At 43.8% G+C, this 23,941-nt stretch overlaps 1 protein-coding gene and 2 long non-coding RNA genes across 7 annotated transcripts in view; 1 reads left to right on the forward strand and 2 right to left on the reverse strand.

The window, feature by feature from the left end:
• Positions 1-416: 416 nt before the first annotated feature.
• Positions 417-20,114, reverse strand: LOC141942485 (uncharacterized). 4 transcript variants are annotated; one of them, XR_012628641.1, is made up of 4 exons: positions 20,050-20,114; positions 13,458-13,514; positions 6,896-7,071; positions 417-6,291 (listed from the first exon to the last, which is right to left on the reverse strand). It is a non-coding gene; the product is annotated as an uncharacterized LOC141942485 (long non-coding RNA). The 4 variants fall into 4 exon arrangements; XR_012628640.1 differs by having other exon boundaries at positions 417-6,335; XR_012628643.1 differs by lacking the exon at positions 13,458-13,514 and having other exon boundaries at positions 417-6,335.
• A 477-nt stretch (positions 20,115-20,591) lies between these two features.
• LOC141942487 (uncharacterized) lies at positions 20,592-22,239 on the reverse strand. The gene is made up of 2 exons (XR_012628644.1): positions 22,120-22,239; positions 20,592-21,083 (listed from the first exon to the last, which is right to left on the reverse strand). It is a non-coding gene; the product is annotated as an uncharacterized LOC141942487 (long non-coding RNA).
• The window catches only part of CPEB2 (cytoplasmic polyadenylation element binding protein 2), a 55,844-nt gene continuing 52,968 nt past the window's right edge, over positions 21,066-23,941 (forward strand). For both annotated transcript variants that reach the window (XM_074865792.1, XM_074865791.1), the window contains exon 1: positions 21,066-22,250. In XM_074865792.1, coding sequence (XP_074721893.1) covers positions 21,066-22,250 — 1,185 coding nt within the window. The remainder of the gene's footprint in view (positions 22,251-23,941) is intronic.

Here is a 23,941-nt window from a genome sequence, read left to right on the forward strand (position 1 = left end):
GGAATGCAGACTGCTATAATGTTCTTGGATTTCCAGAAGTCAAAGTGTTTTGACAAGATCTCTCTCTAAAGGCTCTTAAAGAAACTAAGTTATCAGAAGGATGAAAATTCTTTAGTAGATTAATGATGTGTTGGAGCGTAGTAATAAATTGTTTTCACCATGGGAGAGAAGCGATCAGATATCTGCACTTGAACTTGTTCTCTTCAGTATATTCATAAATGATCTGGAAAGGGGAATTAATAATGAGATGGCAAAGTTCGCTGATGATACAAATTACTCAGAACAGTCAATACTTCAAAAGGTGTCATTATACTGAATACTGAGTGATTCAGCAAGAAAAATGTAGACATTATTTAATATTGATAGATGCAAAATAATACACATGGGGGAAAAAAATAACTGCACATACACAGTGATAAACAATAAATAAATTATTTATTATCACTTCAGGAAGAATCTCAGACTCCCTTTTGAGACTTCTCTGAAAAAATCTGTCCAGTGCTCGCTGTCAGACAGAAAATGCAAACTAAATGTTACAAATCATTATGTAAGGATGAAAAGTCAAAAGACAAAATATTACACCACTGTATAAATCCAGACTGCATCCACATCAGCAATACCTCACCTAGGTCTGATTGATCCATGTCCAAAGGTTTATTAGAAGCAGGAATGACGTATGCTGGATAACATAGAGGAATAGCAGTATACCACTTTAACTGTATGAGGATGGATAAAAGCACTTTTCAACTTGGAAAAGAGACAACTAAGAGGAAATAAATGTATATAAAAGTGAGAATAGCATAGCCAGTAAGTAAGGAACAATTGTCCACTATTCCTCACATCATAAGACTTAGCAGGCACCAAATATCGCAGTTTAAATCAAACAAATATTTTTTACATACAATTCATAGCTACACTGGATAGTTTATTGCTACAAGAGTGCTGTGACTAACAAAAATATAAATGGGTTAAATAATTAGAACAATCTATAAAGAAAGGATTCAGCAAGGGCTAATATATAATGCACTTAAATCTACAGTTTAAGTAGTATGTGCATTGTGCACAGCTGGAAATTGGGGAAAGTATCACTCCGTGCTTGTCCTATTCTCACCCCTAAGAAACAGTTAAGAGACCGTACCCTGTTCTGATTTAGTGTGGCCATTCTTATCCTATTATTTAGACCCAAAAGCCAGAAGTTTCATGATCTAATTATATCTGCCTTCAAGAAACAACTTAAATTTGGCTTCTATTTTCAGCACCAGGCAGGAAAGCCATTAATTCTGTCTTGCAATAAATAGGGGCTGAACATTGCTGGCACAATTAACTCCTTCCTCCAGCAAGCATATTCTGCACTGCTGCAGCAATCCCTTCTGACTTCAGAACAAACTCCACTCCTACTTACTCTTCTTCATCTGACTGTGTCCCCAATTGATCTCTCATCTTGTTCTTCATTATATTTATTATATTGTACTTTACTGATTCTTGCATATAGAGGAAGCTTTTGTGTTGTTAGACATCTGACTGTATATTACATGTAACCTTTTGTCACACTGCATTGTATTTAAATGCAACATATCCAATTCTTTTACATTCTGCAGTACAATTTTAATTTCTGAACTGACTTTTATTCATCTTTGTCTCCCTGAACATTTCAGAGTGTGAAAAGGTACTAATCATCCCCAGAATATCATATATATATGGATAATATATGTTCAACATTATATTCACCAAACTATTTGTATCGTTTTACTGATCAGATACTTACATTCATTTCTATGGTTATAAAAATAAGGCTTTAATTATAAAATTAGTAGTTAGATGGGTTCATGAAGCTGCAGTTAAAAACGGAAGAGGTGAGAGAGCCACAGCATGCTCAAGCTCTATGGCAGGGTTGCGCCTCAACACTAAGAAGAAGGCAAGGTGTGCAAAACCAGCCCCGTCCACTTCTCTCCCCTAAACAAGCTTACGCAAATTAAACTGGAGAAAAAACAAGAGTTATAGATAATGACTGAGCTTTTTAATAGAGTTTGTATGCTTCCCTTCCACAGCATTTTAATGAAATTTGAATGCCTAATTCTTCTGGGTTCTTTTAAAAACCCCAGTCTGCATCACCAGATGCATAAACTATGACTGAATGCTTTCTTTTAACATTTCCTAGTCACAGGGCAGATGAACCACATTCTGTATAAATTATAAACTGCATTTACAACAACCAAGTAGAGTGCAGGAAGGCCTGGATTAACCCAAAATACAAGGGATGATTTGTAAAAGCTGTAGTTCCCGACTGGCCTTCAGAAGGTAGACAGCAAGTGAATAAACACCAGAAGGCTGATTCTCATAATAAATCAAAAATCCATTTCCAGTGACTTTGGAGCCTTTAAAATACTGACTTTACAGCAATAGAAACAGTGATACAAGAAACACATATTTTACTTCTTCATCTTTTTGCATCAATGAATCCAAAACTGCTCTGCAAAGCATGTGTATATACGTCTCTCACAGGGCAGGAGCTCTATGAGCAACAAAGGCTGAGAGGAAAGGTTGGCAGGAGACCTTGCAGAGTAGCAGTCCTCCAGAGATACTGAGCCCCATGAGCACCAGGAACACGAGAACTCTGAAGAACATCACCCTAATTCAGGCTGACCTAGTTCGATTTACTCGCTCTGAAAAAACAACCTTAAAGACAGAGGTTGTCTGACACTTTAGGAATAAAACACTCCTTCTAAATTTTGTGTATCCTGTAGAGTTTGGGTAAAGGAGGGTGATTTTTAGGATTGGAGGCTCTTATGACAAGGCCAGACACAGAAGCTAAAAAGGAACAGCACACAAGTCTGACGTGTTTTACATATTTTTTTCAGCAGGTCTATTTATTGAGAGATTGATTCTGATGGTTTGAATCAACACCATGTTAGCACACTCTGCTTCTTCATTTTGATAATTAACGGCAAGCTTCTCAAATGCTGGCTGAAAATTTTCCTAGGCAGATATTTTTTTTTAGCTTGGCTTCCTGAGGAAATGAAGCTTGCGTGCATCACGCTGTCTCTCTGTCATGTCTGTTCAGCTTCAACCAAACTGAAAAGCATAGTCGTTTTTAAGATAGTAAGATCTTAAAACAGCCCTCTAGTACATTCAGCACATCATGGAAGGCAGCTCCCAAAGTCATTAATTTTGTTGCCAGCAGAGGAGAAGGGCAGTCGATTAGGTTCAGCTGGTAGCAGCTGCTGACCATGCTGGACACGTACAGGTTGGCCACCTTACACGCATGCATGCATCTCCAAAACAGCATCTGCTGGGTCACTCCCAGTCATGAGGCCAAGCAACGGTAGCTAAAAGCCATGGAAAAAACTAAGAGCTACTCCATGGCAGAGAAGCTGAAGGGAAGTGAGGCATCTCACTATGAGGACACAGAGAGACTGGAAGGTATCATGGTAGAAGGCACTTCTGTGCGACAAACATAAGTCTATCACACCTCAAGAGATATAAAGCCAGAGCAAACCAGTCCTCATTAATTCTGCTATTCAAGAAATGATCTGGATCTGTTGGGTTTTTCCCTTCATATCTCTCAATCCATCTATCTCCAATTTTCCAGCCGGACTTACCTTTGCTTGCAGCTCCTGTGTACAAACCGCTGTACAAGCACAAAGAGCTACAGATAACAGGTGACTGTATTCAGTCACCTGTTAGATGATGGGATAAGTCCATGATTAAACATATATATACCATAAGCCAATGTTATATGTGATGCAAAGCAACGACATATGATAAACCATATGACAGATGTTACGTAAGGTGATTTATGCAATAAGCCAGTATGTTTATTTACACGAGCAAGTGCCAGTTCCACTTGCAGACAAGAAGTAACAACTGAAAACGTGTCCCTCCGTTGGACCCACAAAAAGAATAATAAGGGCTCACATAAGATGGAGGCTGCCGTTTATTCATATGCTTAAGAAGAAAACATGCTGATGTAGATGCAACAACAGGTCTCTTCACAACTTCACAGGATGATAATAGGTGTCGGTTGACAGCCTCAGCTTTCTGTACAGAAAGGAGGTTCATAGTTGTGATGGTTTAGCCCCTGCAATAGTGAAGCATGCAAGTACTTTCCCATGTGTGCAACAGAAAGTAGTGTAAGACCAGAGCCACCTCCCAGCATGGCCACCAGGCAGAACCCTGGCAGACTCGTTTGCCTCTTAGGAGATGATAATACACAGCCTGGCTTCCAGTAACTCCCGACATCACTCCTTCCGCTCACTGCCATTTGCAATTCAACAGAACCAAAACAATAAGAAAAACTATAAAACTATTGCATCCTCCCTCTCTGGTACTGCAACATTAGCAAGGTTTCTTATTTTTGCTTTAGGGGCAGGTTTTTTAAACAAAAGTCAGGGAGGGTTGCAGAAGGAAAGCTGGACTTGGAGGCAACGCTGCTGCAAGCACAAGAAACCCTTTGTTAGCTGCTGCACGCAGCCAGCAAAGCAGCACTCGAGCAGCCTGTGTGGCAGCTCTGCAACTCCATCAAGCATCACGACTGGCATCAGCCCCTTTTGAAAAAAGAAATAGTTTTTGTCACCTGTAACTCTTACTGCAGCAAAATTAAGCCAGCAAGATCTTTATAAATCAGTAGAATTTAAACCAGAACAGGCAACCTGCTGTCTTGTATGTGACGTTAACACTTCACCCGTTTACCACTGCTTTCCTCAGTGAGTTGGGTTATGCAAAAAAAATAATAAAATTCAGTCTTGAAGAAATTAAGCTAATATGAATGCCAAAAAAGACTGTGATGCCTCTGGCCCAGGCTCCAGTAATAACAGTGAGTTGATTATATGAGATATGCCCAAATGATCATAATTACGATCTCAGATATGCCTAGATGTCATAATGAAGAGGAAAGCAAAAAGACCTCAAAGTCCTTGCTACCCTGACTTAGGGAGGAAACTGTCTGATTCCCCAGCCAGCTGGAAGATAGCAGCTATCTAAAAGAGAGAACTCCTTTTCACTGCAGAGAACTGACCCTGTCTCCAAGGTTTTATAACCAGCCATGCCTGGTCCTAAGACTTCAGAGAAAAATGAAATTAAAAAATCCAGAATTAATCTAGGGAATCAGCCTCTCGCCTTCTGCAGGCAGCCAGCTGTAGCCCTGAAGCATGAGACTTTTTTTTTCAGTCATTGTCTTAACGCAGAGCTCAGCGTGTGGAACATGTTGAGGGCAATGAGAGCTCTGTTCTTCTCAACAGTTTATAAAAGAAGGGAGTGACAAAGAACAAATATAAATTCACAGATGTACAGCTTGCACAGAAGAAATGACCTCTGCAGCCATCCACAGAGATGCTCACAATCCTGTTCCCAGAGTCAGATTAAAGTGTATCCAATTGGATTAAAGTCCTAGCAATGGCAAGTTTACCACCTACCTACACTGCGAAATTATTCCTATGTGTAATCACCCTTACTGCATCTTTATAATGATTGAATTTTTCAAGCTTTGATTTCTAGCCATTGGATCTGTTCTGTTTTCTTCTGCAAGACTGAAATCTATACTTGATTCATTGTTCTTTTGTTCCTAATACATTGGTAATGCCTTCTTATTGTCTTAAATTCTACTGGCCACTAATAATTCCTTATTATCTTGATCTTCTCTGAAAGTCATTTACATTTTGTAGATTGAATTTTCATTCCCAGTTATGCCCCCCTCTTCCATATTTAACATTGATTTCTTGTTTAATTATCACCTTTGTGGCTTCTTTACTAGCCTAGCTTTCCTCTCCAAGGTAACTTACTTGTGTGCTCATTAAAGTGTAGCCTTTAGAATACCCAGCAGGATTTCCTTGAGAAGTCCCATTTTCCATTAAAACTCACCCTTTTAGCACTCAGTTAGGGAAACAAGTTGTTCTGATGAACTGGTTGATTTTATGTTTCACATAATGCTGCCTGGTGCCAAAGTTTATTTCCACAAAGTAGAAGGTACCGTGGTATCCGTGAGTTTTTGGAGATCAGTGGCTAACACTGCTTGGTGCATCAGAAAGTCCAACACTGATTTATCTCATGCTTAATGCAGACATTTCCATCTTACAATATCCCTGAGATCTTCCTGAAATTAGATCCTTAGAAAATTGAAGGCATTCTTCTTCTTAATGATGTTCAGAAGAAGTCCTCATTCTGGATTTACTGATGGCAATCCATCTTTTCCTCACACATTGTGGACAAGTCCTAGAAAGCGGTGCTCTTCATTGTGACAGAATTTGTCTTCTGCATGCTTGTAACAAACGCCCACCAGTTTCATGTCGTGCTTTGCTGTTAGTAAAATGGATGGAAATTTGTGCCGATTTCATGCTACACTAGAAATACCAAATTAATTAACTTAAAATTTTGCAATTATTTTTTTTAAATTACCTTTAAAAAGTACTATGGAAATATTTTTTCCTTTTAAGATAGTAATTAAATTCAAATTATCATTGTTTTTCATACTTTATCTGCAAGTGCAATATAATGCAGAGAAGTCAACTGCACCATTTTTATTGTGCAAGTAAACTGCCAGTGTTAATGGTGGTGGTTTTGTTTGGGGTTTTTTTTCATTCTGGCACTTGGATTCTAAAATAAAACAAGAGTAGCAATGAATATCGATCAAGTTTTTATTAGCCAGTACATCAAACATTACACCCAGCTTTCTTTCATTAAAAAAATAGAGTACTTGAAAATATTTTTAGATATTTCCTGCCTCCTCTAAAACAAAACAAATAGATTTCTTATCCCACCACAAGTTACTATATTGTATAGATGAAGCTGTATGAGGTACAAAAATAATAAAAAGGCCAAAGTGCCACCATGTTCAAAGCAAAAAGTATTACAATAAGTACCTTTTTTAAAAAATTTAATTCAGGTAGCCCCACTTACTCACCTGCACTACCAAGATGGAGCCATTATGACTAATCACTTAACTCCAGGCAAGTTCATTCACATCAAAGGAAAAAAAACAAACACAAAGACGTAGTATGTCGTAAGGATCACACCAGAGCTGGGCAAACACAGTTTCTTCTCAAAAGTTTTGGGGAATTTCTCCGGACTTTTGCATTTCTGAAACAAAGCAAGAAGAGAAGAGAGTGCACAAATGACAAATAATCCCTGAGGAGGTATGACACATTTAGTTCCTAGTCTAAGAAACAGCAAAAGTCTATTAAACAAAAATATCACTGTGGCAACATGGGAGTTTGAAGGAACCCCAGAATATGTTGTGGCTTGTTACAGCCTCCTCCTGAGGGCACTGCTCAGGGTTGTGAGCAACATGGGGCCAACTCTTCAAAAGAAGGAAAGAACTGAACCCAGGTCTCCCATACTGTGGAAGAAGGCTGAAATCATTGAGCTTTAGGGTAAAATAAGGAAAGCACCTCCCTTTTCTTCCAGAAGCTTTGTAAACTTCTATGCTTTGCTTTCATTATATGTCAGTCAAAAATGAAGTAGTATTATTGGGGGTAAAAGGACTCGTGAATGCCGGTAGATTGCAAGCTGAACACGAGCCAGCCTCGTGCTCTTGCAGCAATAAAGGCAGATGGTGTTGCGGACTAACCTCAGTAAATCTGCAGCCAGCAAATCAAAGGACATGGTAATTCCACTCTCCTCAGCACTTATTAGGCCACATCTGGAATACTGTGTCCAGTCTTGGTCCTTGTAGCTCAAAAGAGACATTTAAAAATTGGAGAAGGTCTAGCAGAGGGCCATCAAGATGATTAGAGTACTGGAGAACTTGACAGATGAAGAAAGGTTTGAAAGAATTGGGTTTGTTCAGCATGGAGAAGAGGCAGCTGGGGGTTGAACACAGTCTTTCAACACTTAAATGGTTGTTATAGACATGATGGAAAGTCTCTTCAGAGAACTGTCCAGTGACAAGGCTATAGGCAAAAGCTGCTTCAGGGGAAACCCATCGGGATATAAGAAGAAATTCTTCATCATGAGAGCAACCAAACTTTGAACAGGTTGCCCAGAGAAGTGAGGAAACTCCCTGGAAATCACCAGGCTTGACAGGCCCCTGATCATCACATCTAAGGTCCTGCTTTCAACAGGAGCTTGGGGCAGGTATCTCCAGAGCTCCCTTTCAACCTAGGCTTTTTTATATGATTCCGTAACTATCAAGGTTTTGTTCTGACTAGAAAACACAAAACAAACAAAAATACTCAATGCTACTAGAAATACATAACTTTCACTTAGGACTCCAGACTGAAAAGCAGACTTGCCATGTAGTTTTAGTTCAGTTTCATCAATATGCTCTCTCTCCATTCACTTCACTGAGGAGTTTCTAAGACACTACTGTAAACTTTGTCAGTAAACACAGATAGAAACAATTAGCTGATTTTTGATGTCTTGTATGCTATGCCTTGAATTGTTGACAGGCACTTATTCAGTGCAATCCTATTTATTTACAAACCACATATACTGTATGCTGTTTCCCCAGCCACAGAAGGAAGCAAACAGCAGGAGATAGTTTCTTTACTCATAGTTTCAAGCACCTCTTTCTCAGGGTCACGTTGCAAGTGGTCCTCAGGCTGATGGGCTTCCTTGCTCCCTTTTCAGTGCATTTCTGTAGTGCTCCTGCCCCTTGCACACATCCACACAACCACAATAAAATCGATCCCATTATTTTCAGGACATCAAAAAAAATTCTCAGATGGTCTAGCTAAGGCCGTACCATGACTAGCACACAGCCTGCTCTGGAAAGAACAGTTGAAGACTGGAAATTATTTCTAAGTAAAATGAAATTTAAATATTTTGTTTCAGTTAGCTTGCACAGCAGGCCTGAAACAGCTTCAGAGTGACGGGGTACAACTGTAAAACCACATACTAATATGCCTGTAAAACACTGACCTAACCATTGCATTGCAGTGATTACCATGTCAGCACTATACAAAAACCTCTGTATTCCACATTCATTACAAAATAGTTAATTTAGAGTTCTACTGGTAGCCAAAACCAGACTCATCTTCCATTTGCAAGGTTTCAAGACTGAGCTCACAGGAAACACTTTTTGGGCTAATTCTACTCACTCTCTTGGGTGAATATATAGGGTGAATATACAGGGCCATGCCTTGATGAAAACAAAAAATCAGTACCAGGAGATTTTACAGGTGAAAAATTGGCAAAGTAGGAAATAAAGAAAACGGCACAGTCACGCTACCTTGTAACCCACTTCACTTTAATTCATGCCCACATGACAAATGTATGCTTTATTAATCATAAAAAAATCGGTTCTACGTGTTGGAACAAAAAATAAACAATATTTACAAAATTCAAGACTGTCTTTTCAACTCTAAAAGATACAAAGAATATGAATATTAATATGAATATGAGTATTAATATGAATATGAAGCAGGAGAAACATTACCATTGTAGCAACATTACCCAAGGCAAAACCAAATATTCTGGCTATCACAGCAAGGTATCACCTTGCTGTATCCCTTTAACAAGCCTGACTTGGAAAAGCGTAATATCCAGTGGAAGCCCTTACAAGGCATCTCTCCTAAGAGGCTTGTGACAAGAAATATGAAAAATTAAAATTTGGTAGAAGCAATATATTTGCCCTTATGTCTTCCTCCATGTTTCAAAAACAGAAAGGGGAGAGCACGCTTTTGTTCAGCTTGTGCTGTAATTCTCTCATTAATAATACCATTGCTGACAGCCCTGACGTCCATACTTAAGAAGGATGTTTGAAAACTTGAAAGCAACTACAGGAAAAACTGGTGATACAGAAATCTTGCCTTACGGTTAGAAACTAAAGCACCTCAATGAGATTTGCTTAACAACAAAAGAGGACTGAGATGCCTTGATCTCAGCCTTCAAGTATTTTCATTGAATAATGTCCAGTGCTAAAGGCTTTTTTAATCCAGCAAAGATTCAACAAGTTAAGTCAAAGCTAAATTCAGACCACAAATAAAACACTTCACCCGAACAGTGAGTGTTGGTATAGATGTGGCAGACTCTTTGTTCTCTGAACTCTTTACGTATGAACCAGACATCTTTCTAAGTTCACCTTGAAATAATGGTCTTCAAGCAAGACTTACAGAGCAATGCTCTGTGGTCAGTGCTAAGGTTGGACTGCATTACATCACCAAAATGATTGGGCTCTTCTTGTCTTAAAGTCTATGCAGCAATTTCATCGAGACATGCTTGTTACTCTAAGCACATTTTGTAAATAACTATTAAAGTGTTACTACACCCTTACTGAAAGTTATTTTCATGTAAATGGCCTACTTCTGTAGAGAACATTTTGACTACTGTCCTAGGAATTACAATTTAACTGGGATACAGGAAAATTCACATATAGAAATTCAATGGCTGATCTGCTCAGTGCTAGCTGCAGAGGTCCTACAGAGACTAAAAGGTATTCAAGTAATTCTCCAGTGTCATATCTTCCTGAAACCCCGGCTGCTTTTTATGACGGCTAAGAATCTCTAATATTCTACCAGTGTTTAGCTATTGGATATACTAGTTTATGAGGCTCAGCAAAGAACAGACATTGTTTATTAACCTTTCACTAAACCCCTCACAAACTCAAACACTGGCAAGAGAATAAGAACAAAAGCTCACATTAATGTTATCAGGAAACATATACATTTATTACTTTCCAATTTCCCCAGCACTTGACAGTCTACTTGATAACCATTGAATTTTCATTACTTTCATTGATTTGATCAACTCCTTTTAGTTCAGAACATGAATAAGCTGAAAAGTGAAGAGCCAAAATAAAATTCCCTTTCATAAAGCATTTGTCTGCATACAGAATTCACCAGCATAATTACGCCCCTATGCTTCTGATGGGTCTAACTCCCCATATGGACGCTTGAATTCTACGGCATTCATGCAAGATTAAAAAGCATCCACAAGGCATAATTACACTACTATAGTCTCTGGTAAATTTCCTCATATAAAGAAGACCTTTCAACATTGAAAAGAGAGGTTATTTGAGTGGAAAAAAAAAAAAAAAAAGGCGGGGGGGGAAGCCCTTTGATTTCCTAATGTAGAAATTTTATGAGGTTTTCTGCTCTTCAGTTACAACATACTATATAAGCATGCACCAAAAAAAAGATTACAAATATGAAAACAAAGGTTCCTCAGATGATTCATTTTGATTGACCTCTGGTCAAAGCACAGTGACCCAAAATGATATCACAGTTACTCAAGGATATTTACCAAGGTTTGGGAATTTTTAAAGATCTAGGTAATTTTCCCTTTTAATATCATGGGTACAATTGATTTGTGGCATATGTGATCATCAATTCCGCAAAGTAGCTTCTGTAAGCTATACTTAAGCAGTAAACTGTTTTAAGCCCTGCATAAAAATGGATTTGAGCTCTCAATACCATAATGAGAGAAGAAATGACAGAATTACAGTAGGTTTTGTATACTCTGTATAAAAGATGAACATAATAGGGTTGATCTTACCCTAGTTCCTTCACCTTCTAGCTATGTGGTTAGAAAGCACAACTTCCAGTGCTCAGAGTTAGATTAAACTTACAAAAAAGTTAAACTTATGAAGGTAGAGGAGTTAACGATTAAGGCATCCAAGTAATCATAATTCTTTTAAGTAGACCTGTGCATAAAGGGTTAAAAATTTAGAGTCTGCAGAAAGAAACTAAATTTAACTCCACATTTCCCTCAGGTTCTCATTATAGAAGAAAATTAAAGTTTTCTGGATGACTTTAACTGTGTGTTTTCTTTTTTAGTATATTTCTTTTCATTGAAGAGTTATATTTTCACTACATTTCCTATGTTTCAATTATTTTTTTGTATAGCTAATGCACTTCTAAAATATTTTAACACGAATATTCTAATACATTCAGCTTTTATGTAGTTTCTTGGCAGGGATTTTTCTTAGACTTCTTTTCTTTACCATTATTAAAAATGTTACACATGAACACTAAGAAAGACCCACACAAATAATATGGTTTTAGTAATCAAAATATACAGGGTGAAACCAGCATATTGCTTTTCAATGTCTTCATATCATCATAATAGCATGAATAGTCAAAAGTGATGAAGCTTAACATTGATTTACAATTGATCATTAGATCAGAGATGTAAATTATTATGAGAGGACTCAAGATTTGTTGTTTCTGAGTCCCTACTAGAGCTAAGCGTATTTAGAAGGAAGAGGGAGACCAGCAGGAAAATAAGACTGATTCGGTATCAGTCACCCTGAACTGTTCAGAAATGCAATTTAACAACTTTAAAAAAAAAAAAAAAAAAAAAAAGCCAGGGCTGGGGAAGGTAGAAGGTAGCTGGGACATGACTAAGAGAGAGCCAAATGTTGAGACAGCATTCATTTGCTGTATGGCAAAGCTGAGTTCAACTCTGCGTTGCGTCCAGGCCTGCCTCTTCTACCTCCCGGAGGCACTGCCTCATCACCGGGCCAGTCTCATCATTACTGCCACGGATGCTGGCGTATTTCATAAAAGATGCTGTGCGCCCTCAGCTACTGGGAAGGAGAGCATCCTACCCTCAAGCAACCTAACTGCTCCTGACTAGCTGAGCTCTGATATCACAATGGCCAGCCTTATTTTGACCCCACCTTGGTTACTGGATATATAGCCATAATTAGTCACAATGATATGGCTAATGGTTTTCTTAATTTTAATCTGTATTTCTTCAATTCTAGCCTGTATATAAGATTGATTGACTTTAGATCTATGGTAAATCTGAAGGGTCTGTACTGCTAATTTCTGAGATAATTCCATATTAATTAAAGCAGCAAATTTCTTACAGAATCTGTTGAAAATAATTTTATTGAAACAGTGGGTGGTGGTGTAAAATTAGTGAACATCCATCTTACACTCAAAGAGAAAATAGGTCAAGTACAAGAGAATACATTTTCACATATAAATCAGGTTGCCTTTGCTTTTAGTACAACACAGATGCTATGGCTCGGAAGGGGAACCTGATCCTCTATCACCTTTCAGAGGTTTAATAAGTAAACTTTAATACATCTTCTTGTAGCAATTTAAAGCACTTACTTTAACAGCCTGCTGAGTTGCAAACATATACTCCTCCTGTTTAACTTGCTATGTGGTCTGTACACTCCCACAGAGGGGCAGACCTAGCTACAGACACATGCTTGCTTCCTCCTGCTGCATCTGTGGTAAGGGCTACCTACAGGATTCAATGAACTCTACCTCAAAGCCTCCTTGCTCAAAAATTTCTAGTCTCCTTGGGTGTCCTACCTCATCTAAATACGGTGAGACTACAGTACTCAACCCTTCAGAACAGATTATTCCAACACTGGAAGCATCATGCAGTTATTCTTAGCACAAGTCAGTTACACGAGTTTCTGGAGACCTAGCCAATGATCACTGACATCATTTCTTAAAATTTCTGGGAGCCTCCTACACAATATTCAGGTACATAAATATACACTGAACATTCCTGCAATTAGTAGAGATGTCTCATGCATTCTTTAAAGCAGAACCCAGACTTACCCCCAGAGCTGTGAACACCACCTTCATGTTTGGTAAACAGTGGCAGCTGCACCTGTGCTGTACACAGAAAAGAAGATGAGAAAATACTGTGTTCTGACTATAGAGGCACACACTGCTGAACAAACTTTTCTTCTGCACACAGCACACAGGAAAAAATCAGCAGTAAAACCTTAGTATTCTCTATCCTCTGAATAATTTTGGTTTATGTCCTAGTAATATAACCAAATTAACCAGCCATATTATAAGGACTGTTAAAAATGCTGATACGTGAGTGCACCAGCAGCAACACAAGCTTTAAAATCCTACAAGTCATTTTGAGAATTAAACAGAGATTGACAGTATCTCTATTTTGTAGTGCCAACTTTTCGAACACTTCGCATTTGTCATGAAACATATGATGGTGTTGGCAGCAGTTCCCAGTTAGCACTGGTCCCCTTTGTGAAAGCCACTGCCTAAACAAAGAACCAGATATGGTCTCATCCTCAAAAAATTTGAAGTGTATTTGCTCCACTGGTGAATTATTGCTATCCTGGGCAGGAGGTGGAAAGTGTGCAGGATTCTACGGCACACAGAAAATAAGCTCTTCACAGTTTTGTAGGCTGTACACACAGAGCCATTCTATCACTTTTCAGCAACTCCAGCTTACGTTATATCTACAGACTTACTGTAAGATGAGATAGTCACAGTATTTAAACCTTCAAACAATCTATGCTGCAAATCTGCCAGCCTCCTGTTCCTCAGAATGTTTCATCTCAGCTAAAAATTATCAGTTCAGAGGGATAAGAGCACAGAGGTATACAGCTGACTGTAATGCATTCCACCAGACAGCCTTTATGAATTTTTTAGCTGAACTTTCTTCTGTCCTTGTTGTTCTTGCCAACCACATGCAGAACATTTTAGAGACAATAGCAATTCCCCAGAGGTTTACATGCACTATTCAATTTCCAACAATAAAAAAAAAATATCCTTTTTCTAAAGTGAGTTTCATCTTGTATTTTCCTTCATCTTAAATTACAACTAACATCCAGAACTTGCACTGCATAGCTGAGAAACTAACAGAAATTGCCACATTCAATTAGCACAGCAGAAGCAGCAAACTAGAAATAGGATTTCATTCACTTTAATTCACTAGTTGGTTGCCATAAATACTTGTCTGTAAAACATGGAATTCTGAATACTCCACAGACATTATTTTCCTTTCATGAAGATATTTGTTTACTTTGGCACTGATTCTCTTGGGAGAAACTCTAATGACTTCCACTACCAAAAAAAAACCAAAACAAAAAAGAAACAGAAACTGCCACTAGCAAGCAAGAAAATATTAGTCTAATGTGCTGGTTAAACTCCAGGGCAAAAATGATAAAAACCAGAGTAGATCACTGCTTTGCATTCTTGTGACCAGAACCCATATCCTTCAACTCCAGCAGACAGCATAGCTCTCATGATGGAAGTCAGGCTTTGAGTAAAGGAAGAAAGCTGCCCATCTCCTGTGAATGTTAAGATTTTATCTTTAAAAACAAACAAACAAATAAAACCATAACATGGGCATGGGAAGAACAGGATAAAGCAAACTATCTCAGTCCCTGTTGTTAAATTTTGTCACTACTTTTAATTCAACACATTGATCTAACAAAGGGGTTTTTTTCCCATTTTTTTAATATCTAGGCAATTCATATTTTTTTCTTTTCATGAGAAAAACTACCAGGAAAAAAGGTAAACTACTGAGACTCAACAGACTGCTCACTGCTGAAAAAGACTTGCCTACCTCCTTCCTAAGAATGATTATTATTTTCAGAGTTTAAAGAAATCAAGAACAGAAAAACAGTAAATGAAACACACTGATAAAAATCTTCAGATCTCTTTTGCCTGTGAAATGTCAAACTTCATCATCTTCTTTTCTATATGAATAACATGCAGTCCCAGACTGTTTTCCATGTTTCCATGGGAGGAAAAAGTCATTAACAAAAATCAGCTTTAAGGTTAAGAGGAAGCAGCTCTAGCAAAACTACATGAATCATATATTTTTGTTACCAGTTAGAACAATGGGCTGTTCCTGGAATGCATATGCAAACCCGTTTCAAAGCTTAAACTAGGGAACGAAGCAGACACATGTCACAGACCACAGGACAGCAGACTGTGTACTTCTCTAAACAGCCTGATCATAGGAAAGATCGAGGTAGATCTCTTTGCAAAGCCCTTGCGACCAGTGCAGGACAGACAGAGCTACGTAAAGAGCCCAGGAAGAGAAGATGATGTGGAAAGAGAGAAGGAAAAGTAAAATGGTAAAGAGAAAACAAGCAACTGATATCAAAACCCCTGGGGTTTTTTTCAGCTGTAGATCCTTGGAAGTGGGGTTAAATGGAGTAGTAAATCACTCTAAATGGTAAAAGGCCTATAAATATTGTGGGCTGTGGAAAGAACAATTTGTTGCATTACAAGCAGCCGATGAGTCTCTATGCTGAGCCACTCCACAGGAAAAAGGTTTTCTGAAGTCAGTACTATCTGTAGCCACATTTACTTTTAACTATAACATGCAAAAATTCTCTAGAAAAGCTGCTTTTAGTATTGAAATGAAAGCAAAGATAATGTTCATGTGTACATGTTATTTGCAGCCCATATCAAGAATTGCAGCCACGGTGATTTTCCAACTAGCTAATAGGAGGGAAATAGCAGATTCTAACATCAGTCAGAGTTATTTTCTTTTTTATACATTAAGCTCCTGATATTCTGGTGTTCATCTTAATCTACAAAATGAGGAAGCACTGAAGTAAGTCTGCATGCACATAAAAGTCTACATACTATATGTAAATTTCTACCAGTTTCATGATTTATTATATGTTCCCCAAAACTGTAACACTAGTGGTATCTGATTAGGAAAAAGTATGGACCCTACCCCCAAGAACATACACTTTTTAAAAGAAGCTAAACCCACAGATGGCTCTGAAGCAGGCAGCCTCAGCACAATCCCTTTCAGTTCTTAGAACTGATGATTGAAGTTTTTCTGTTCAAGCAGAAAAATACAACGGTGGGTCAAAATCCTTTCTCATATAATAATATCCTGTCACTAACACTGGCCAATAGCAGGTGTTATTCTCCTGGGTTTATAAAAAGAAAGGAACTTAACCTGTGCATAGTAATTTCTAGAAAAGATGATAACCACTCAGGGGCAAAATTCAGAAGCCACTGCCTTGATGATAGCTTTCATGTCATTCAAATGGCAACCAGAAGAGCTACTTTGTAATACTTACAGTTTATTTGATTTGTCTTTATATAGTGTTAAATAGTTTATTGTGATTTGTCTTTGTGTTTTCTCTTCCATAGCATTGCTGGTTCAATTTGCCACACAAAATTTAGCACGCAGTGGATGATGCAGAACACCAGACAAATAAGATGATCATTGTCTTTCAGGCACTGACAAACCCAGGAGAGTTGTCAGCTCCAGCTCCGCCACAGGCCTCCTAGGTGAAGTTGATGCCTGGCACGTTTGTTGCAATGAATACACAGCAGCAGGTTGATTAATGGCTGCAAGAACAACTATAACTTAGGTATATTTGGTTTTACTGTACTGACAGCTTATTTTGTAACATGTTTTTTTCAATTTACATATTATGTACAGTGATATTGCATATGGCTTGGCATTCGCTTCTTGTAATGCTTGTTGTCAAGTCTAAGCAACTCATCCCAGCTCCCTGACCTCCCCAAGTCATTCAGATGGGGGGGGGGAGGGGGGGGGGGCTCTGCCAGCGTACTCTCTTCTTCAGGCCCAAGCACACGGTCGCTTTCTGGTAATAATCGGGGAACGTGGAGTCCAAGCATCCCAATATCCCCTAAGGTCTGGAAAGGCAAATCTAGGAAGTGCTGAGTTGCAAATGGTTGAGGTAACTGAAGGAAACATTATAGATGCTTAGCCTGTTTTTACACATTTGTTTAGGCATCTGTTTTCAGACACTATTACCTTCCTACTAGCCCAATCCAAAAAAGCTCTCAAACCTTCCCTGGAAAGGAGCAGCTAAGATAAAAGAAAGCAGGAAGGAATCAAGGGATTACAAGGGAGAAAAAAAAACATTAAAGCAAGAGGGTGCGAAGGCCAAATGGTCAGAAATCAATAAACTGGGAACTAGAAAGAGAAAACAAACAGCGCCAAGGACAGGACTCAGCACTTCTTGACGGCACCAAGGTGCCAGATAAGAGACTTGATTTGGTGGTGGAGAAGCCAAAATTTGTGGCCCCAGCACACACCACGGGGTTCTTGTATCAGAGGGAGAAGAGACAGGATATACAGCCTGAAGGAGTCTTGGTTTGACTTGGTACAGCTGTATCAGAGTCAGGAAGCATATGCCGCAAGACCAAGGAGAACCAAAGACCTCCTGGATTCTGCAGCAAAATATAGCCAGAAGCTTTCCTCATTATCAGCAGAGAAAGAGAGATCAGATTTCTCTCTCTAAAGGTGCCTGCATTAGGGTAGAATGAATCATACTTTGGTAGCACCTGTCTTGTTTGTAGAAGATCAGACAGCTAATGCAGAGCTGATGCTTACTTCTTACATGGTTAAAAATAGATGAGATTCACTCCATGAAAGTTGTTTTAATAAACATACACAATTGGGATAGAGATACATGCACCATATCAGAGATAAGCTGTCACAGAGGATGTGAATACTCTTGTCTTTCAGATGATTTAAAAAGACTAATCACAGATACTATTTGAAGACACTATCTAGCTATTTTGAAGGAAGACTCGCTAGAATTTGGTCTTGATTTAAAAGTGTGGGACAGAGAAGCTGACCGCTTACCAAAAAAACCCGAGTTCCTACACACTTTGTAGAAATAGGCAGCTGGTTACAGGAGAGAAACAGCACAGCATTGTTTCCACCCTTGCTAGATGCCCAAGAACGCCCCAGGTAGAGGACAGCTTCTGTTCAGGCTTGCACATAACTGAATGTCAGGCGTACGACGTGAACGCAAAGGGAAGCCAGATGCTACCAGTTCTGCAGCTCACAAAACTAATGTCTATGAGGACTGTGCCATGAAGCAACTCACTATTCAGAGAGGAACTGTGACTCGGCCAGCAACATTTACTCAGCGTGTGATCATCTGTGGCGCCTTGGTCTGAACTCTTATTTTTTACCACTTGTAAGACAGACGGTTGCAGAGTTCTTGAAACAGATGTCAATACAGTGAATAATTCTGAAGTACTAAGCCATAACACAGCAAAGATAAGTATGTATCGATGATTCTTCAATGCTGCGAATGTATTTTCATCTTAACCCTGCAAGCTGGCACAGATACCCAAATACACACACCCACATAGGTTCACGATCACATCAGAGATGACTGCAGATGCCGAACCATTTTTTTTTCCTCTATATTTTATATGCATATAACAAACACATACAGATTTAACAAATAAGAATTGTTACACTGGGTCAGACCAAAGGTCCATCGGCCAAATGGAAAGCAGCCATCCAGTCTTTGACAGTGGCCACTAATGGATGCCTAGAGAAAAGTACAATAGGTCAAGCATATAATGACACTTCCCCGATGTACTCTCACATTCAATAGCTGTGTATTAATTCTCTCACTGAACTACAGCTTTCCCAGAGCACAACAGGAGCTCACTTATTTTAGTCTTTTCAGGGATATCTACAACAGCATTACATCTATAGTTGCCAAACTATTTATTTGTTTGCATTGAACAGTTGCCAAGAGCTGTGCTTCCACGAGATGGAAAGGGTAAAACCCCACCTTTTAATATTGCTGGGAAATACCTCAAAAGGCACCACCAAGTGCTGCCACACCTCAGCATGGGCTCGATCTGAGCACTTAATGCGTCTCTGAGGAGTCCAACAAATGAGTGACCTGGTTTGATGGCAGGATACGGGTGGAGAGGAAGGGGCGACTGACCCAGCTTCACCCGGGAGCTGACACTCTCCACTGCACTACAGGGCCAGGCGCGCCCAAGTCGGGCAGAGCGCCCCGGCCCTGCATCCCTGCCACAGAGGGCACAGGAGGCCACAGCTGTGCCGGCCAGGGCCTGCCCCTCCCGCCCCACACGGGCCGAGCAGCTGTGAGGAGACAGCGAGCCCCCGGCCGCTGCCGGCCAGCCCCGCCGGTGGGCGAGGGCGGGCGCTGCCGGGCGCTGCCAGGCAGGCTGCCTGCTGAGGAAGCGGCGCGAGGGGGCGGGGCCGGGGCGGGCACGGGGCGGGGCCGGGGCTCCCGCGGCCGGGCCTCGGCACCCGCCCGCCTCGTGCCGCCGGGCTCGCGCCCCACCCCTCCGCCCGCCCGTGGCGCGCGGCCCTGCGTCAATGCAAATGAGGGGCGCGGGGCGGGGCGCCCCTCCCCGAGCGGGTGCTGACGGGAGCGCAGACCGCGGGAGAAACCACCGCCCGCCCGCCCCCCGCCTGCGGAGGTCACCGCCGGTCGCACCCGCTGCCGCAAAACGAAACAGAATCACTTTATGGCAGGTGTTTGCCGCTTGAGGGTAGACACGTCGCCGAAGCCCCGTGAGTGCCTTCCTCACCCTAACGGCCGGCAGAGCGTCAGCGCGTCCCTGCAGGGCCGCCACTTCCCCCCGCTTAAGTGGTAGCGCTCACCCGGCTCGTCGGCACCGGCTGCGTTGGCGTTGGTCAGCGCGAGCGCCCCCGCCCCCGGAGCAGCGCCAGGGGCGGGCTCCGAGGCAATGCATTATTCATGAGGGGGCGGGGCCGGCGGGGCGGGCAAGGGGTGGGGGCCCTGACGTCACTATGACGGATGTTCCGGCATTCTTAAGGGCGTTGAAGCCGGCTCAGAGCCGGCAGTGGGGGCGGGGGAGGCGGTTGCGGGTGAGCGGAGCCCCGGAGCGGAACCGGTGGCCGCCCGCCTGCCGTGTGGGGGTACCGGCGGCCTCCGCCCTCCCTTCCCTCCGGTGCCAAGGCAGGGGACGCCCCGCTTCCCCCCCGCGTTGCGGTGTAGCGGCCGGGGCGGGAGTCGGACGGAGGAGTTACCGGGGAGCGGGGGGGCTGTCAGAGGGGGAACGACCTGTCCGGGGGTATTTCTGATTATCCGGCGGATTACTGTGGGTGCGAGTGTAGGCGGGAAGGGCCGCCCTGCCGGGGGTCCCGATAGGTTCGAAGGGGAAAAATAAGAAAAGCCCTGATAAGAGTAGGATTATTTATTATCAAAAGGCTCCCATATTTTTAAAACCAGTGTAGTGAAGATTATGGCAAGGAAGAGGGCTTTATTCTAGAAAGTGGCGATTTTTTTTGGCTTATAGTGGTTTCTGATAGGCGTGTGTTTAACCCCCCGCCCCCCCGGAGATTATTAATTATCTTTGTCTCTTCAGGCTCCCGGGGAGGGAGTTCGCCCCTTCGCTGAGCCGCTGGCGGGGGGGGCTCACAGCCTCGGGCTCCCGCAGACGGCGGCCTCCAGCCCCAGCCCGCCGCTGGGTGTAGGAGGCGCTGGCTCCGCCGGGTTCTTCCCCTCCCTGGCAGCCGCCTCTCATTCCTCCTCCTCCTCCTGCCCCTTCTCACCCGCTGTAACCGGTTCCTCCGGCAGCGGCGGCGTGTCCGGTGGGTCGCCGCCGCCGCCCTCTCTGTTCCCCTCGGCGGCCGCTGCTGCGCATCATCAAAACATGCAGGATGAGCTGCTCCTGGGGGTGACACAGCAGCAGCAGCCAGGCAGCGAGAGGCTGGGCAGCAGCCCCGCATCAGGACACCCCCCTCTCGGCCACCCCTCCTCTGACTTTAAACCCAGTCTCAGCCCCCACCAGGATTTAAACAAGCAGCCACCGCAGCAGGAACAGCCGCCGCCTCCTCAACTGAGCCAGAAGAGGAAAGAGTTTAAGCAGCAGCAGCTCAGCAGCCCAGCCCAGCTCGGCAGCAGCCACCCCCTGAATAACCACCACCCCCCAGACTATCATCACCACCCCCCTCAGCAGCAGCAGCAGCAGTTCAGCCACCCCACTGACAAGTACCAGCAGCAGGAGCACAAGCAACAGCAGCAGCTCCAGCTCCTCAGCGCTCGCCCCCCGGAGCCGCCGCGGACGGGGGACTACCCGCACCACCGGCCCCTCAGCCCCGCCGAGCACAAGGGCGGCGCGGACAGGGGGGGTTCAGAGCGGCTCGCCCCTTCCTGCCCGGGGGGATCCGTGTCCGCGGACCCCAATGTGGGGGTGGCCGCCGCCTCCTGCGTGAATCCGCCTCCGTCTCCTCCTCATCTGCAGGCGAGAGCCAAGCTGCCCCCCATGGAGTCCCCCCCGAACAGCCACTTGCTGGGCAGCCCCGGGAACCTCCTGCCCGGCGGGCTCGGCTCTGGCTTCAGCAGCCTGCAGAGCCCGGAGATCCCCAGCCCCCATCACCAGAGCGGGGGCGGCTCCTCCTCGGCGGCTTCCCCTCCTCCTCCGCCGCTGCCCGGCTTCGGCACCCCCTGGTCGGTGCAGACCTCGTCGCCGCCTCCGCAGCAGACGCAGCAGCCTCCGGTCTCCAGCGGCGGCGGCGGGCAGATCAGCGCGATGCCGCCCCCCAGCCCGGAATCCGAGACCAGCTTCTACCCGGGGATCCCGTCATCGATCAACCCCGCTTTCTTCCAGAGCTTCTCGCCGGTGTCTCCTCACAACCCCTGCGCCGGGCCCTTCAGCAGCCCCTTCTCGGCCGCCGCCCCCCCGCCGCCGCCGCAGATGAATTTACCTCAGCAGCAGCAGCAGCAGCAACAGCAGAACCGGAGATCCCCTGTGAGCCCCCAGCTCCAGCACCAACACCAGGCGGCGGCCGCCGCCGCCGCCTTCCTGCAGCAGAGAAACTCCTACAACCACCACCAGGTACCGGGCGGCGGCGGGAGGGCCGGGCAGCCGCGGCGGGGCGGCAGGGAGCCCGGGCGAGCCGGCTCCGGAAGGGAGCCCGGGGCGGAAAGGGGGAGCCCCGGCGGAAAGGGGGAGCCCGGGGCGAGCCCCGGCGAGGGGAGGGGGACGGAAGGAGGACGCGGGGGCGGGGACGGGGGGGGGTCGGCTCCCCTCCTTTCGGCAGTCGGGGAGCCGCGGGGCTTCTCTCTCCCCGCTGCCGGCGCCGGGCGAGGCTGCGCGGCGGTGACAGCCCGGCGCGAGCGCGGCGGCGGAGGCAGGGCGGGGCCCGGCCCGGCCCGGCCGCTGTCGCCCCGCCGTGCTCGGCGGGCTGAGGGCCGCCGGTGGCCGGCGGGAAGGCACCTGCGCCGCCCGCCCGCTGCGGGGCCAGCCAGGCAGGCGGCGGTGGCGCCGGGAGGCGGTTGGCAGCGGCCCGGCCCGCCCCGCGCACGGCCGCTGCTCCCCGCCCGTTCCGGGTGGCAGGTGGCGGGACGGCCTTTTCGGCCGCGTCCCCTGGGCTGTGACCGGCTCTCCTCGGTGCGCCGTCGGCTACCCAGGGACGTCGTTTCCTTTGGGGATGAGAGGAGGGGGTTTCCTGTTCTAAAAGAGGGTGAACGCTCCTTTTCGTGTCAAGAAGGAGTTTCACCGTGAAAATGTTCCCCTCGCCCCCCCGCAGCCGCCCGTAGCGAGCGCGGTGTCCCCGGAACAATGAGGCTGACAGCTCCGGCCGGCGCCGCCGGTGCCTCGTCCCCGGGAAGCCCCAGCCTCCAGCTTGCCCTCGCACCCCTGGGCGTGCTCGGCCGGACGGGCACAGGCCACCGAAAGTAGATTCAGATGGGAAAGCTGTCGAGGTTGTTGCCTTCTCAGGGGTTTTGCCCGAAATTACTTGAATTTGTATCCAAAGACAGCACTGTGTTTCGGGTTACCACAGTTCTGCTACCGGTTTTAATCAAGCAGCATAATGATCCCATGTTAAAATGGAAGTTTACCTTTCTTCCTAGAACAAAATATTAATTATAAGAAACGGGATAAAAGCATATCCACCTTAACCTGCTAGTGCATTATAGCCACATCTTGCTCTGATCATCTGCTTGGTTATGAAAGACCAAAGTTATATAGGCCTCATCTTATTTTTTCTTTCATTCTAGTATTAAATCCTGTCAGTTTTAATTGGTAGAGCTGGATTTGTGAAGCATTTCTATCGGAACTGGAATCTCACGTTAAGTGTGCATGTCCAAGAACTGATTTGGATGCATTGTGATTAGGTGCTAGTTGCCCTTAACATCTATAATAACCCTCTTCAAACTAATTCCAAAACAATTCTCCAACACTAAGGTGAACAGGAATTTTCTCTCAGTTACAAGTTGTAGGTAAACTTAAAACAGTGCCGTGACTGCATAGCTAGCAATATTAGAGGCTTGTTAACATTTGGCATTATCTCTTAAGGTTTGTTTCACAATAGAGTGCCTGCCTCTCCCAAAATTCCAATCAAAGCATTCAAGTTCTACAACATAATTATCTATAATTATATAGAATAGGATGTTTTCCTGATTACTTGACCAAAAATGGCTTTAGTGGCGTTTTTGTTTTTGGGGAGGGGGGGAGACGTTATAATTTTTTCTGTCTTCAGAAAGTTCTGTTTTATCTGATACATAACATATTGACATGCTTTA

Source organism: Strix uralensis, chromosome 4, assembly GCF_047716275.1.
Source record: "Strix uralensis isolate ZFMK-TIS-50842 chromosome 4, bStrUra1, whole genome shotgun sequence".
Lineage (NCBI taxonomy): Eukaryota > Metazoa > Chordata > Aves > Strigiformes > Strigidae > Strix > Strix uralensis.